The sequence below is a fragment of the Aotus nancymaae genome, unplaced genomic scaffold (assembly GCF_030222135.1).
Source record: "Aotus nancymaae isolate 86718 unplaced genomic scaffold, 86718_ANA_hifiasm-v0.15.2.pri h1tg000131l, whole genome shotgun sequence".
Lineage (NCBI taxonomy): Eukaryota > Metazoa > Chordata > Mammalia > Primates > Aotidae > Aotus > Aotus nancymaae.
This window is the reverse complement of record NW_026988546.1, coordinates 1749298-1766880: the sequence shown is the minus strand read 5'-3', so window position 1 is coordinate 1766880 and position 17583 is coordinate 1749298. Positions and strand designations below refer to the sequence as shown.

The 17583-nt window shown below is 41.1% G+C and overlaps 1 protein-coding gene across 3 annotated transcripts in view; it reads left to right on the top strand.

Moving 5' to 3' along the window:
- The window catches only part of TMEM131 (transmembrane protein 131), a 244367-nt gene that overhangs the window by 212802 nt on the left and 13982 nt on the right, over positions 1–17583 (top strand). For all 3 annotated transcript variants that reach the window (XM_064371422.1, XM_064371423.1, XM_064371424.1), the window contains 2 exons: positions 12208–12383; positions 15795–15922. In XM_064371422.1, the coding sequence (XP_064227492.1) occupies positions 12208–12383; positions 15795–15922 (304 nt within the window). The remainder of the gene's footprint in view (positions 1–12207; positions 12384–15794; positions 15923–17583) is intronic.

The following is a 17583-nucleotide window of genomic DNA, read 5'->3' as shown; positions in this document are numbered from 1 at the left end:
ATATTACACTCAGGATAGTGATGCTGATAACAGCCAAGACACAGAACATTTCCAAGTGCATGAGAATCCTCATGGGCCCTTTTCTGGCCACATCCACTTCCCTGCTTCTTCAGCCTGCCCCTTAGTCTGGCAACTATTTGTGATTCCATTTATGTAACATTCTTGAAATGACAAAATTGTAGAAATGAAGGAGATTAATGGTTGCCAGACTAAGGAGAACTTTCCCCAAAAGGAATGTACCCTTTGGGTTTTTCTGAGTCAGTTTAATTCTCTGGAGATTCACCAGTTTGTTCCTTTTTATTGCTGAGTAGTAGTCCATCATATGGATGTACCATAGTTTTTTTTTTTAGTTATTTGCTCATTGAAGAACATTTGAATTATTTCTAATTTAAGGCTATTATGTATAAAGATGCTATAATGTTTGTGTACACGTTTTTGTATGAACATAGAACTTCATTTCTCTGGGATATGTGCCCAGGAATGAATTTATTGGGTCTTAGGATAGTTGCATATTTCATTTTTTAAACAAACTGCCAAAATGTTTTCTCTAATGACTGTGCTGTATTGCATTTCCACCAGCAATGTAGGAATGATCTAGGTTCTCCACATCCTCACCAGCATCTTCATTTTTTCTGTTGAAGCCGTTCTGATAAGTGCGTAGTGATGCCTCTTTGTGGTTTTTATTTGCAGTTATTTTCTAATGGATAATGATGTTGAATACATTTTCATGTGCTTATTTGCAATGTGTATGTTTTCCTTGGTAAAATATCTTCTTCACGTCTTTTGCCCGTTTTTAAAATTGGATTGTTTGGGTTTTTTTCACTATTGATTTTGAGAGTCATTTACATATTCTAGATACTAGTACTTGGTCAGATATGTGGTTTGCAAATATTTTTTACTTGTCTCTAGTGTGTCTTTTTATCCTTCTGTTGTCCACGATTCATTTTGAGTTCATTTTTATATGAAGTGTGAAACTTAGTTTGGAGTTCACTTTGACTTAAAGTGAGGGGAAGTTGTTAATTTTTAACTCACTTTCCTAATAGTTACAGGGCTGCTCACATCATCTGTTTCGTATTTGGTGAGTTGTGGTAATAGCGTTTTTCAATCAAGTGGTCCATCATTTAATCTAAGTTATCACATTTATGTGAAGAGTTGTTTGTAATATTCCCTTACCATCATGTGATGTCCGTAGGGTCTATAGGAATATCCTGTTTCATTTCTGGTATTGGTAATTTGTGTCTTTTTTTTTTTAGTTATTTTTGTTTGTTTATTTGTTTGGGGGCTTTTTGTCAGTCTTGCTAGATTTGTCAGTTTTATTGATCTCTTCAAAGAATAGCTCTGTGTTTCACTGATTTTTCTTCATTGCTTCTCTGTTTCAGTCACAGTGCCTTCTGTTCTTATCTTTATTATTATCTTCCTCCTGCTTACTTAGGTTTATTTTTTGGCTCTTTTTTTAGGTACGTGAGGTGGGAGCTTAAATTGTTAATACAAGACTTTTCCCCCCTTTTCATGTATGCTTTTAGTGCTATAAATTTCCTTCTTAGGCCTGTTTTATTGATGTCCCACAAATTTTGATATATGGAACTTTCAATTTCATTCCATTCCATTTTTTTTTCTTTTGAGACTTTCGGTGACCCGTGAATAATTTAGAAGTATATTGCTTACTTTTCAGTCTTCCAAGATTGGAGAGTTTCCTATCTTTCTGCTATTGCTTTCTACTTTGAATCCACTATAGTTGGAGAATACACTCCAAATTATTTCACTTCTTTTAAATGTGTTGAGGTTTGTTTTATGGCCCAGGATGTGGTCTGTCTTGGCATATGATCCATGGGCACTGGAAAAGAATGTATGTTCTCCTGTTTTGTGTGGACTAGTTTATAAATGTCCATTAGAGTATGTTGGTTGGTAGTGGTGTTAAGTTCTTTCATTTCCTTTCTGATTTTCTGTCTAGTTGTTCTACTGTTGAGAGAAGGTTGTTGATATCTCCATATGTAATTGTGGATTTCTCTTTTATGTTTCTGCTTTATGTAGTTTGTAGTACTTTTGTTCGATGCATTTACATTTAAGATTGCTATAATTTCTTGGTGGATTGACCTTTTTATCATTATATGATAAAATGTTCTTCTTTGTTTCTAGTAATTTTCTTTCCTCTCAAGTATATCTAATATTAATATAGCCATTCCTGCTTTCCTTTAATTAATGTTCCCATGATTTTTTTCCATCCTTTTACTTCAGCCTGCCTATGTCATTATATTTGAAGTTTTTTTGACAACATGTAATTAGGTCATGAGTTTTAATCCAGCCTGCCAGTCTCTTTCTTTTTAATTATGTAATTAGACCGTCTATTTTAATGTACTTATTGATATGTTAGGACTTAAATCTGCCATTTGATTTTTATTTTGTTTTCTCTATTTTCTTTTTCCTGTATTCTTGTGGGTTACTTGTATATTTTTTAGAATTCTGTTGTGATTTATCTGTAGCATTTTTTAGTATATCTCTTCAGATAGCTTTTTTAGTGGTTGGTCTAGGTATACATTATATATGCATAACTTATCATGGTCCTGGGGTCATCATTTTACCATTTCAAGTGAACTATAGAAACCTTATCTCCCTTTATTTCTTTGCCTTCCCCCAGTTGTCTTAAATATTACCTTTACATACATTTAGAACCAAATCAGATAGTGTTTGAATTTTTGCGTCAATCATCCAACATAATTTAGAAAACTCAAGATATGAAGGAAATCTTATTTTATTTATATTTTTTTCCTATTTCTCCAAGGTTCCTTCTTTCATCATTTCCTTTCTGTTTTGATAACTTCCTTCAGCCATTTTCTTAGGGTAGGTCTGTTGGATATGAATTCTCTGAGTTTTCTTTATCTGAGAATGTCCAAGTATTCCTGAAGGATATTTACATTTGAGTATAAGATTCTGGAATGACACTTGTTTTCTTTGAGTACTTGAAAAATGCTTCCTTTTAGTCTCCATGGTTTCTAATGAGAAATCTGTCATTCTAATTGTATTTTCCCTCTAGGTAATGTGTCATTTTCTCTGGTTAATATCAAAGTTTTTTTGTCTTAGTTTTCACAAGTTTGATTCCCCTTTCTGTTAACCCCATTTTGAGGTTTGCTCTTTTTTTTTTTAATCTATAGGTTCAGTCTCACTAAATTTGGGAAGTTTTCACCCATTGCTTCTTTATGTACTTCTTCAGTCCTCACTTTCTCTGCTTTCCTTCTGAGACTTTCATCATGTACACGTTAGATCTTTTGTTATAATCACACAGGTCCCTGAAGCTCGGTTTTTTTGTTGTTGTTGTTTTTTGGAGGGGGAGGTCCATTTTCTCTCATGATTTCTAATTGTCTATATTTGTTTACTGATTATTTCCTGTCTCCTCTATTCTACTGTTGAGATTTTTCTGTTCTAAAATTTCCATTTTGATCTTCTTTATAGCTTATATTTCTTTGCTGAGGCTTTGTTTTTTTCAGTTGTTTCAAGCATGTTCATAATTGCTCATTGAACAAGCGTTTTTATGATGGCTTTGTCAGGTAATTCCAGTATCTCTCTCTTCTTGGTGTTGGCATCTGTTTATTGTTTTGTTTGTGTTTTCATTTAGTTTGAGAAATTTATGATTCTTGGTATGAAGAGTGGCTGTAGGTTGAAACCTGGATCATTTGAGTGTTAACGTTCTGAGACTGTATCTTACCTAAAACTTCTGTTTTAACTGGCTTTCTCTGACTACTCTGGCAGAGGAAAAGGAAGGGATTGTACCACCTTTTCATTGCCAGGTGGAGTTAGAAGTCCTGGTTTCCTGCTGTTCTCTGTTAACACCCAAGGGCAGGGAGGCTCCTCATTACTGCTGGATAGGGCTGGCAGTTCTGGTTCCCATGTTGTCTCTGCTGACCCCACTGGGCAGTGTGGTAGAAGTCCTGACTGTCCACTAGGCCTCCTCTGTCACCACCTCAGTGGCAAAGGGAGGGAAGAGTTGGTTCCTTAATGCCTGGCCAGGAGGGGGGTGTTCCTTACTGACTGACTGGGATGAAAGGCTCAGCTCCCTGCTTAGCCGTCCCTGACAGCACTGTCACCAGCATGCTGGGATGTCTGCTTACAGCCTTGCAAGGGTGGAAGTCTTGGCTCCCACTTTGGCCTTTGTTGACATGGGCAGAGATGGCACCCCTGTTCTTACCGTGGTTTTGGGCTGAAGCCCTTGTCTTGCTGGACTGCCCCTTTCCTGCACCTTTGGCTAAAGAGAGCTGGCTTCCATCGAGGCTTTGTTTATGTGTGCACGTTGGTGTTTCTGGGTGGATGTGGGTGGCAAGTAGAAAACCTGGGAATGTTACCATCATACCTTTCCTTAGACCCGTGTCCCTCCAGTCTGTCACCTTCTGTCTGCCTTTCAGAGTCATCTACGTTGCTTTTTATATGCTGCCTAGAGTTTTTAGTTGTGCTTGGCAGAAAGAACAAGGAAAAGATCTACTCCATCTTCCCAAAAGCATAAGTCTCCAAATTTTTTTTTACGAGATTTATGTTTCCCAATTAGGGAAAACCTTGGGCTCCACTAAGTGTTGAGACTGAAATGGGATTAGAAAGGCATTCATAGAAGCCAGGTGCAGTGGCTACACCTGTAATCCCAGCACTTTGGAAGGCCGAGCAGGCAGATCATCAGGTCAGGAGTTCAAAACCAGCCTGACCAACATGGTGAAACCCTGTCTCTATTAAAAATAATAATAATACAAAATTAGCCGGGCCTGGTGGTGCACACCTATAATCCCAGCTACTCAGGAGACTGAGGCAGGAGAATCGCTTGAACCCTGGAGGCCGAAGTTGCATTAAGCCAAGATTGCACCACTGCACTCCAGCCTGGTCAACAGAGCAAGACTCTATCTCAAAAAAAAAAAAAAAAAGTCATTCATAGAAATTTGTACCGTAAAGTCACAGACTGGTACTAATCTGACAAAAACCAAACTTAGTGGTCATAACCCTAATCCTAGAAAAGCATTACAGTCTAAAGTCACAGATAGGTACTAATCTCACAAAAACCAAACTCATTGGTCATGACCACTAATCCTAGAAGAGCATTACAGTCTACTTATTGATAGGATAAGTTACTTATAAAGGATTGAGATGGGATAAGCATTTGGACTTGGGTTAGTGAGTCTCAGAGCAGGTCACAGCGTTGGTATATTTCACTGTTGAGAAGGCTAAACACTGACTTGTGCAGCCTCTCAGATGCTGCTGAGCACTTGCAACATGCTGGGCACTGTGCAAGGCACTGGGGCTGGAGACATCAGTAAGGCCTGATCCCTGCCCTTAGGTGCTTAGGCTATATGATGAATAGAGCCAAGGGTGTCCATGCTGGGAGCCTGGAAAGGGGCGATCTTAGGGAGAATGTTGCAGAAGAGCTTCATGTCCAGAGGCAGACTTGAAGGTTTGCATGACCTCAGTAGGTGAGGAGTCTGCTTGGAGATCGTGGGAGCAGGCAGGCAGGGTGACCAGCCTCAGGGACCCTTCATCCAGGCAGTGATGTGAACCCGACGAACCTGGCTGCCCTACTGAAAGGCCTTCTCTGCCACCAGGTTCACCTTTGGTATATTTCTCACTTGGTCACTTCAAAGGAAAAACACTTCTGAGTTTTTCTAAACTGCTTCTCCATTCAGCTTGTGCCATCTTTATTTGGATGGGTTAATTTATATTACTGATTATGCACCAGTGAAGCTGTGGTTCCCGTAAGGCTGGGAGACATCCTGTCTCCTCCATAGTGCATTGAGTTCATTAAGTCATCTTTGAGAGGGCAGTCCCCCTCAGAATTCTGTTTTTTTAATTAACAAATAATAATTACATATGTTATACAGTGACTGGCCCTGATAGGTCAAAGGTGAAGCATGTGGAAGAGCTAGGGATAGGCTGGAACAGACACTGGTAAGGTAGGTGAGTCCAAATTTGTACTTTATCCTTTAGAAAATGAGGGACAGGATAACATTTCTAAGATTTAAAAAATGTTTCAAAAGGAATTCAGGGCTAATTGACAATGTAGAAAATGAGTGGGGCAGGAAATGATGCTCAGCGGGGAGACAAGGCCATTGTGGGCAGCCAGGCAACACTTGAGGAAGCCCTCAAGTGCTCAGAGAGTCGCAGTGGAGGTGTGTGAGAAAGGAATTTGAGGTTTTACTGATTGATAGTAAAATTGCATTGTTTAGATCATTTCTTCCAGGTGACTCAGAATTCCCCAAATTCTGCTCTAAATGATAGATAGCATCTATCTACCTGAGATTCCCAGGGGACAGAGAAATAGTAAATGAGGTACTACATTTTCACCAGCAATTCCCCCAACATAGGTCCCTGATAAACCTGGATAGAATTTATACCTAAAAACCAGGGGATTATTTTTTGGTTGGTTGGTTATTTATTTATTTATTCTAATATATATTTTATTGCATTTTTAGTTTGGGGATACATGTGAAGAACATGCAGGATGTTGCATAGGTACATACATGGCAATGTGGTTTACTGCCTTCCTCCCCATCACCTATATCTGGCATTTCTCCCCTGTTTATCCCTCCCCAACTCCCCACCCCCCACTGTCTCTCCCCTAGTTCCCCCCCCCACAGACCCCAGTGTGTGATGCTCCCCTCCCTGTGTCCATGTGTTCTCGTTGTTCAACACCCACCTGTGAGTGAGAACGTGTGGTGTTTGATTTTCTGTTCTTGTGTCAGTTTCCTGGGAATGATGGTTTCCAGGTTCATCCATGTCCCTACAAAGGACATGAACTCATCGTTTTTGATGGCTGCATAGTATTCCATGGTGTATATGTGCCACATTTTCCCTGTCCAGTCTGTCATCGATGGGCATTTGAGTTGGTTCCAGGTCTTTGCTGTTGTAAACAGTGCTTCAGTGAACATTTGTGTACATGTGTCCTTATGATAGAATGATTTATAGTCCTTTGGATATATACCCAGTAATGAGATTGCTGGGTCAAATGGAATTTCTATTTCTAGATTCTTGTGGAATCGCCACACTGTCTTCCTCAATGGTTGAACTAATTTACACTCTCACCAACAGTGTAAAAGTGTTCCTATTTCTCCACATCCTCTCCAGCATCTGTTGTCTCCAGATTTTTTAATGATCACCGTTCTAACTGGCGTGAGATGGTATCTCAGTGTAGTTTTAATTTGCATTTCTCTAATGACCAGTGATGATGAGCATTTTTTCGTATGTTTGTTGGCCTCATATATGTCTTCTTTTGTAAAGTGTCTGTTCATATCCTTCATCCACTTTTGAATGGGCTTGTTTGTTTTTTTCTTGTAAATCTGTTTTAATTCTTTGTAGATTCTGGATATTAGCCCTATGTCAGATGTATAGATTACAAAAATTTTTTCCCATTCTTGTTGGTTGCCAATTCACTCTGTTGGTTGCCGATTCTTTTGCTGTTCAGAAGCTCTGGAGTTTAAGTAGGTCCCAGTTGTCTATTTTGGCTTTTGTTGCCAGTGCTTTTGGTGTTTTAGTTATGAAGTCCTTGCCTATGCCTATGTCCTGAATGGTTTTGCCTAGATTTTCTTCTAGGGTTTTTATGGTATTAGGTCTTATGTTTAAATCTTTAATCCATGTGGAGTTAATTTTAATGTAAGGTGTCAGGAAGGGGTCCAGTTTCTGCTTTCTACACATGGCTAGCCAGTTTTCCCAACACCATTTATTAAACAGGGAATCCTTTCCCCATTGCTTGTTTTTGTGAGGTTTGTCAAAGATCAGATGGTTGTAGATGTGTGGTGTTGCCTCCGAGGCCTCTGTTCTGTTCCATTGGTCTATATCTCTGTTTTGGTACCAGTACCATGCTGTTTTGATTACTGTAGCTTTGTAGTATAGTTTGAAGTCAGGTAGTGTGGTGCCTCCAGCTTCATTCTTTTTGCTTAAAATTGACTTGGCTATGCAGGCTGTCTTTTGGTTCCATATGAAGTTTAAGTGATTTCTTCCAGTTCTGTGAAGAAGATCATTGGTAGCTTGATAGGGATAGCATTGAATCTGTAAATTACTTTGGGCAGTATGGCCATTTTCACGATATTGATTCTTCCTAACCATGAACATGGAATGTTTCTCCATCTGTTTGTGTCCTCTCTTATTTCGTTGAGCAGTGGTTTGTAGTTCTCCTTGAAGAGGTCCTTTACGTTCCTTGTTAGTTGTATTCCTAGGTATTTTATTCTCTTTGTAGCAAGTGTGAATGGCAGTTCATTCTTGATTTGGCTCTCTTTAAGGCTGTTATTGGTGTATAGGAATGCTTGTGATTTTTGCACATTGATTTTGTATCCTAAGACTTTGCTGAAGTTGCTTATCAGTTTCAGGAGATTTTGGGCTGAGACGATGGGGTCTTCTAGATATACAATCATGTCATCTGCAAATAGAGACAATTTGACTTCCTCTTTTCCTAATTGAATACGCTTTATTTGTTTTTCTTGCCTGATTGCTCTGGCTAGAACTTCCAATACCACATTGAATAGGAGTGGTGAGAGAGGGCATCCTTGTCTATTGCCAGATTTCAAAGAGAATACTTCCAGTTTTTGCCCATTCAGTATGATACTGGCTGTAGGTATTTATTTATTTATTTATTTATTTATTTATTTTTGAGACCGAGTTTCACTCTGATTACCCAGGCTGGAGTGCAATGACGTGATCTCGGCTCACCGCAACCTCCACCTCCCGGGTTCAGGCAATTCTCCTGCCTCAGCCTCCTGAGTAGTTGGGATTACAGGCACGCACCACCGTGCCCAGCTAATTTTTTGTATTTTTAGTAGAGACAGGGTTTCACCATGTTGACCAGGGCGGTCTCGATCTCTTGACCTCGTGATCCACCCGCCTCGGCCTCCCAAAGTGCTGAGATTACAGGCGTGAGCCACCACGCCTGGCCCTACTTATTTATTAAGAAAAGGTCTCACTCTGTTACCCAGAATGGAGTGCAGTGGTGCAATCATAACTCTCTATAACCTCAGACTCCTGGGCTCAAGAGATCCTCCTGGCTCAGCCTACTGAGTGGCTTGGATTAGGGGCACATGCCACCACACCTGTCTAATTTTTGTATTTTTAGTAGAGATGAGGTTTCATCATATTGGCCAGGCTGGTCTCCAACTCCTGACCTCAAGTGATCTGCCCACCTCGGCCCCCCAGAGTGCTGGGATTATAGGCATGAGCCAAATTAACCTTTTATTACTCTGATTTTCAGTTTAACTATTGGTCTGTTAGGTATTTTTTTCTCCTTTATTTGTCTATTCATAGCTTCACATTTTGAGTTTAGTTTTTGAAAATTCAGGCCGGGCACGGTGGCTCACACCTGTAATCCCAGCACTTTGGGAGGCTGAGGCGGGTGGATGACAAGGTCAGGAGTTCAAGACCAGACTGGCCAACATGGCAAAACCCCATCTCTACTAAAAAATACAAAAATTAGCTGGACGTGGTAGCTTGTGCCTGTAATCCCAGCTACTTGGGAGGCTGAGGTAGGAGAATTGCTTGAACCGGGACCAGGGAGACGGAGGTTGCAGTGAGCCAAGATCGTACCACTGCACTCCAGCCTGGGCTACGGAGCAAGACACCATCTCAAAAAAAAAAAAAAAAGAAAATTCATTTCCAGCCATTTTCTATTTATTATGGAAGTTTCAGGTTATTGTAAATATAGATTATTTATGCAGATTTACTGTCCATCACCCAGTGAACCTAAGCATGATAAAATTGTATAATTGTATATGAGAAGTTTATTATATGGGGAACTCATGATCTTGGTTGTATGAGAAATTTTGAGATATTCTCACCATGGGCTGTTGAACTCTCAGAATGTATGAAACCCCAGAGCTCATGGAGCAAAGCAGGACACTCCCCTTCCCATCTACAGTGGTGGGGAGAAGCTCTGGCTCTTTGGTGTAGGTCAGGGGCCTGGTTTGGTTTTGTCTGGTCTGGTCTGGTCTGGTTTGGTTTGATTTGAGGTAGGGTCTTGCTCTTTTGTCCAGGCTGAAGCACAGTGGCACGATTATAATTAAACCAACTTATCAGTCCTATGCTTGAAATGAGATGCCTCTTCAATTTTGAGAGTTACTATTTCAGTTACGGTTTCAAATTTAACACTTCTTCAAATCAGTGTGCAATAAATAATGAAATGATATTCCTGGAAATCACTCAGAGATTTACTTATTCTTTTTCTAGCTCAGGCTCAGCAAACTTTTTCTGTAAAGGGCCAGGTAGTAAATGTTTGAAGCTTTATGGGCCACAAACTATCTCTGTTGCCTATTCTTTGTGTCTTTTTTTCAACCACTTCAAAAATGTGAAATCATTCTTAGCTCACAAGCCATACAAAACAGGCTGCAGGCCAGATTTGACCTATGGGCCATAGTTTGCCAGCCTGTTTTAAACACTGAGGTTTGAGTCTCTGGCACCCATTAGTGGTGGCATTCTCTGGGATAAAGCATAAAACAGTGTAGTTTTAATTAAGTTGTATTAAGTAACCATTATCGAAAGATGTATTAGAAATTATGACACATCATTAGAGAAATGCAAATCAAAACTATATTGAGATACCACCTCACGCCAGTTAGAACGGTGATCACTTAAAAAATCTGGAGACAACAGATGCTGGAGAGGATGTGAAGAAATAGGAACACTTTTACACTGTTGGTGGGAGTGTAAATTAGTTCAACCATTGTGGAAGACAGTGTGGCGATTCCTCAAGGACCTAGAAATAGAAATTCCATTTGACCCAGCAATCCCATTACTGGGTATATATCCAAAGGATTATAAATCATTCTACTATAGGGACACATGCACACGAATGTTCACTGCAGCACTGTTTACAATAGCAAAGACCTGGAACCAACCCAAATGCCCATCGATGATAGACTGGACAAGGAAAATGTGGCACATATACACCATGGAATACTATGCAGCCATCAAAAACAATGAGTTCGTGTCCTTTGTAGGGACATGGATGAACCTGGAAACCATCATTCTCAGCAAACTGACACAGGAACACAAAATCAAACACCTCATGTTCTCACTCATAGACGGGTGTTGAACAATGAGAACACATGGACACGGGGAGGGGAGCACTACACACTGGGGTCTGTTGGGGGGAAATAGGGGAGGGACAGCGGGGAGTGGGGAGTTGGGGAGAAATAGCATGGGGAGAAATGCCAGATATAGGTGATGGGGAGGAAGGCAGCACATCACACTGCCATGTGTGTACCTAGGCAACAATCTTGCATGTTCTTCACAGGTACCCCAAAACCTAAAATGCAATTTAAAAAATTTAAAAAAAAATTATGACACATACAGACTGGGTTAAAATGTGGCTTGTGTGGCTTCTGCAGCTTGCACTTGCCTGCCCGCCAGGTGATTTTGCAGGCACAATCTGAGGGGCTAGAGTCTGGGTCTTTCTCTGCCTCTGTCTAGTCCTGCTGAATTGTAAGCTCCATGAGGGCAGGGGTTATGTTGTTCGCTACTGTCTTCAGCACACAGAACACTGCAGGGAAATATGTTCCGGTTGGTTCGCATTTGTCTTGATAGCATCCAGATTTTCTAAAGTAATCAGCTTTCTGCATCTCCATTTTACTCTCTGTCCACATATATACATTACATCGTACTCATGTGCCAGTCACTGTTCGCATGGATTATGTAATTCCTCAGTACAGCCCTGTATGGCCTTGTCTCTCGAATCATACAGATGAAAGGCCACCATCAGGCAGCTAGTTTGTAGAAAGCTGCCAGGGTTTGGACCCAGCCATTATGGCTACACTGCTGGGACTCTTAGCACCCCTCAGGAGAAGCACATGGGCTGCTCATTGTTTATGTCACTGTCAGGCTTCCATCTCCCAGAGGATCTCTGGCTTTCACTTCTATAACTTTTCAAAGCTCCATCACCCTTTGAAGAATATAAGAACATTCTGAGACAGACATACAGATTTGTCAAAACTGCCAAGTTTGTCTAAACTCGCTGAACTGTACCCTTAAAATGAGTGTGTTCTATTATACGTAAGTTGTATCTCAGTACAGTCGATTTTTAAAATTATTCTCATCGCAAAGTCAAATGTGATTTGGAAAGCTTTGATTAGAGAAGAAATAAACCTTTTTTAATCAGAAAAGAGTCCAGCCTCTTCAAAAAAAAAAAAAAAGTTGTAATTGCTTTGTTTTCCAAGCTAGCTATTTAAAAATCAAGAGTTCTTTTACTTTAATTTTTATCCTCAGGGAAAGGAAAACCTCTTCAGCGTAAGGTGAAACCACCTAAGAAGCAAGAGGAAAAGGAGAAGAAGGGAAAGGGAAAGCCACAGGAAGACGAGCTGAAGGACTCTTTGGCTGATGATGACAGCTCCTCCACCACCACAGAGACCTCCAACCCCGACACAGAACCACTCCTCAAGGAGGTAGGGGCTGATCTCACGAAACAAAATATGAGGGAGAAAGAGAGGTCTCCTGCAGCGTACAAGACATTTCATCTCATAGATTCTGGTTTTAGTACAAAATTAATGTTTAAATTAACATGAGCAACTTCTGAGGAATGGTTAATGTGCCAGGCATGCCTCCAGGGAAGAACAGATAAAAACATGTTAATAAGGTAAAATGGTTAGAAATTGGAAACACTGCTTGAAAGCTAGGGACTATCTGGAATAGTAACTATTCTACCTCATGAAACTTCTTTCAGATTTTAAGGATCAAAAGAGTGAGAAGGAACTCTGTCATTTTAATTAGGTTGTGTTTTTCCTGTCATGTTGTTCCTGGCACCTGCTGGAAGCAGGATTTTGGTGGCAACTTACTCCCAAGCAGTAGAGTGCTGAATGCCCTGGAGGGAGTGTGGCCCCAGGAAAGACCCCAGGCATTAGTGGTCCCCTGGGACGGGGAGCCCAGCCCAGCCCAGGACACATCAGCACATCAAGAAGCTGCCTTGCCTATTGGAGACCTCAGCTCCCAGGGATGTTACCATAGCAGGAAGAGCAGTGCAGAGTGTCTGGTCCAGTGGGCCTTAATTAAGGGGTTAGATTACTATTGTGAGTAGCATGGAGTGTGCAAGAAAGGGTAATAATTCCACTCTGGCTTTTTTATTTTTAGGTAAATAGATTTCAATTCTAAGTTCATCCTAATACAGCCTTTAATGTTGTGGGACAGAACTTCTTTTTCAGGTTTCGTCTAGTGACCAAGGAATCACTTCTTACAGATTTCCAGCTGTGTCATTCACATGCATTAATGTTTAAAATGAAATTTACATGTAACTTACTTTCAACTCAGCCGTTTTCCCTTTTGCATTTTCTCACTGTTTGCCGTGGTGCTCTGTCTACCCCTCACCCAACTCCTAACTAGTGCTGGAGCTCTGTACTTTATAGCGCTTTAACCAGTTACTTCAGAGAAGCAGAAAGCCTTCTGCTAATGTGTGAGTGAAATTCCAGCCGTTTGAACCCGTGCATCAGCGTTTGGAAGGCATTTTCAGCACAGGCTTTCTGCACAACTTTCTTCCACTTCCCTTCCCACCTGCTGGCATCTTCCTGCTCACCCCCTTGCAGCCCCCTCTCCAGCAGCCCCCAGTGGCCAGTGTTCTGGGCTCATCCACTGGTGTCATTCTTAGCTCCCTGTTGTTCATTCCCTTTTGTGTGTCCCAGCTCCTTTCAGCTCAGAACTCACATTCTTCGTGAGGCCTCCTTGTCTGGTTACTACGCCGTCCCCTCCAACAAGTTATCATTCCTCCTGGTCAGCAATCTGCATAGAGGCCATGTCCTTTTATTTCTCTGCAACTGATCTCAGTTTGTCAGTTATGTGTATTTTCTTCCCAACTAAATCACAACTTGGATAGGTCATTTTCTCTTGCATGTCTTTTCCAATTCTGTTCTACTCATTCAGTCAACACATAGGAATTGAGCACCCACGTGCCAGGCCATGTGCTAGGTGCCTAGGCAACAACAGTGGATAAAAAGGCCACGTCCTTGTTTTCGAAAAACTCATAGTTTACAAAGTACCTGATGGGTCAAGTATTCAAGAAAGAGTTCATGACTCAAAATAGTTTCAAACGACGTGTGAACCAGGGAGATGTTTTAGCCCTAACTCTGGTTATTTACTCTTGACAGTTAAATAGATTCACCTAGTGTGACCTATTAAAATCCCAGCTGTCTTAATAATCATAAATTGTAAAGCTCTTGGGTAGACCCTGATTCACCAATGCTTATAGCTCTCCTCACAGTCATCACTGTCCCCCTTCGCTGTGTATGTCCTTCCACATCTGTCCTGCCAGTGCTTCCTTGAACATGGTATTTCACAGATTGTCTGGGGCAGAGAACCAGGTTGCATTTAGTACACAGCCCACTCCACATGCAGCTCCCCAGGTGAGTTCAGCAATACCTGAGTGCAGCCTGGGCAACATGGTGAAACCCTGTTTCTACAAAAAATACAAGAATTAGCTGGGCATGCGCCTATAGTCCCAGCTACTCAAGAGGCTGAGGTGAGAGGATCACTTGAGCCTAGAGGTGACAGAGTGAGACCTTGTCTCAAAAATAAATAAATAAATAAATAAACACCCCTCCAGACACACACATACACAATACATGAGTGGATATGTACCCTGTTCAGGAGACAGGTCCACTGATCTCACACTTGGATGCTGCAATGATGTCAGATTGCCACAGAAATACATAGGGAAATTCTGTATTTTCCTGGTCCTGGCTTGGCCGGGTGGGTAGCACAGCTTTAAGATGCATCTTGGGTGTGGCCACTCAGTCTAGATTCCACATTCAAGCGAGCAGGACAGCCCTTCTGTGCTGCTGCAATGGCCAATAACATTTCTGCAGCAGAGGTCCATCTTGGCCTCTGTCATGTGTCTCCCTCCAGCTAGACTTCACCATCCTTAGGGGGAGAAACTGGGCCCTGTTGGTAACCCCAAGTCCTGGCACAAAGCTGGTGACCCATAAATGTGTGTGGATGAAGTAGATGAATAGCCCCTCCCATTGATGGAGCAGCTGTTAGCTTAGAATCGAACTAGCCGGAACCCTGTCACAGTCGCAGTGGGGCGGGTACGGCGCCTGCGTGCTGCTGGCTCTGCTCTATTGTCCTGAGAGTTGTGCTCAGGATGGGGTGCGTGGCTAGAGTGTTTGACTTTACCATGAAGTCTCTAATGAACTTTTCTTAGAAGGAAATACAGTGTTTTACTCCCCAGTGCCTGAAAAGAAGCTACCAATTTGCTCCTGCCACTGCCACCACCACCCCCAGTAAGGATCTGAGTATAAATTAAAATAACACTCTTTATAACTCCGACTCACTGAAACATAGTCAAAACAAATTTTATTTATTTTTTATTTTTTATTTTTATTTTCATTTTTGAGACAGAGTCTCACTCTGTCGCCCAGGCTGGAGTGCAGTGGCACGATCTCAGCTCACTGCCACCTCCACCTTCCAGGTTCAGGTGATTCTCATGCCTCAGCCTCCTGAGTAGCTGGGATTACAGACGTGCCACCACACCCAGCTAATTTTTTGTATTTTTAGTAGAGACAGGGTTTTACCATGTTCCCCAAACTGGTCTTGAACTCCTGAACTCAGGCAATCTGCCTGCCTCAGCCTCCCAAAGTGCTGGGATTACAGGCATGAGCCACTGCACCCAGCCAAGACAAATTAAAGAAGGCCAAAAAATTGAGAGAACAACAGTGAAGATAGATTTGAAGAAGGAGTTTGTTGTTAATTTTACATAATATGATGTGTATATTTGTTACATCTTTGATTTTGTGTCTATATCTTAAAATGGAACTAATTTCAGTGATTTTATGAATCCTTTTCAGCAATTAAGTCTTCATTTTTTACAGGATACAGAAAAGCAAAAGGGAAAACAAGCCATGCCTGAAAAACATGAAAGTGAAATGTCTCAAGTGAAGCAAAAAAGCAAAAAACTTCTAAATATTAAGAAAGAAATCCCAACAGATGTGAAAACCAGGTGAGAGAAATAAATGTACAGAGAAATAAAGGTATATAAAGAAGTTGCTGGCGAAAGCCAGGTGCTGTTTTGATTTCGTTGGCTGGTTGGCTTTTAAGGGGATTTGTAGGAAAATCCACATGCTGCATCATATTCCTCTTGGGATTTTTGACACCTAATGTGCACTGTTGACTTGGGGACAACCATATGCTTCTCAGGTCAGACATGCTGTGGGCAGAGCTCACAGTCTGTTGTGAAAATTTAGAAGGAAAATTTCCATTGGTGATTCAGTCCCAGGCTGAAATCCATTTTACTTCTGCATAAAGATAACCTTGATGATTGAACCACAGGTACAAGCACAACTTTCCTCCAAAAGAACTCCAAGTCTGTTGAATCGTTAACCCAGTTGGGATCTTGAATTCTGTGCCGTAAAACTTGGAAGAGTTTATTCTTACCTTAAAAATGCTTCAGGGCAGGTGTCACCGATCAGACAACTCTACCATTAAATAACTCCAGTTCATCCCCATGGGATGGGATTCAGGTGGTCCCCACAGGGAGGGCTTATGCAGGTGTTTCCCCAGGGAGATGAGTAAGTTGAACTATTGGGTTACTAACTGAAGTTACTTTACATTTTCATTAAACTTTGGCTCAGCATCTACCTGATGAGTTAATTTTAGTGTTGGTGTGTCAGTAATGCCTTTCCTGGTTCATCTTAAAGAACTGTCATCAGCGTGGGAGCCACCTTGTGGGTAGTGATCAGTGGGAGGTGATCAAGGAAGTTGAAGAAATTAGCTGTAAATTTAAAAGGAAGACATGGCTTGTCTGTCATCGTAAGTGTGGGCCTTAGATTTGTGGAAGGTCCGTTCTTACTCTGATCCTGGGAATCATACTTGAGCTCTGCAAAAACACCACTAACCTAGACTCTGTCCCTAGATTATACGGCTTCCAGCAGGGCCAGTCCTGTTCTGTAGAACCCAAAAGCTAGTAAGAAATTAGTGATTACTGCAGTAAAATTTAACCTTGTCCCTGAATTTATGAAATAATATAGTATGTGGCGATGATTAGTAATGAAATACTTGTACCTAAAATTTACTCTTTTGTGGAAATTATTAGTTCAAGTGACCCAGCCCCACAGTTTGTTGAGAGCAGTCTGGCCCAGGTAGAAGGAACGTCAAGCAGAGTGGTGTGAAGTGGCTGATAATTTGAGTGGGAGAGAGAAAAAGGAGACCACCTCTTCTGAAGAGGAGGTTCACATACTTGGATCTCTCTTGAGAGAAGTCCACCTGAGGCACCAATATCCTGGCACCCTAGGACAGGAATAACACTGGGCTATTGGCTAGAGATTCTTCTAGGTCTTTTTCAGATTTAGGTGAGTGATCAGATATTTTAAAGTAAATGAGGCTAATAAGTCCAAATAATGAAAATCCGAGTTTTAACATTTGCAGAAATGTTGTGAGGTAAACAGACATGCAGTAATTCCTATGATCATAAATTGTAAAACCAGTGCTTCTAAGAATTATCTTAGAGATACCATTCCATAGGTGACTGTCACCAAATTGGCCCTGTTTATTAGCCCTGATGCCTCAGCTTAGTATTTTTTAAGCAGATAGAACACATTAATCCTAATCCCCCATCCCTGTTCCACTGATTTATGTTGTATTCTGATTTTTTTTACAAGTTGA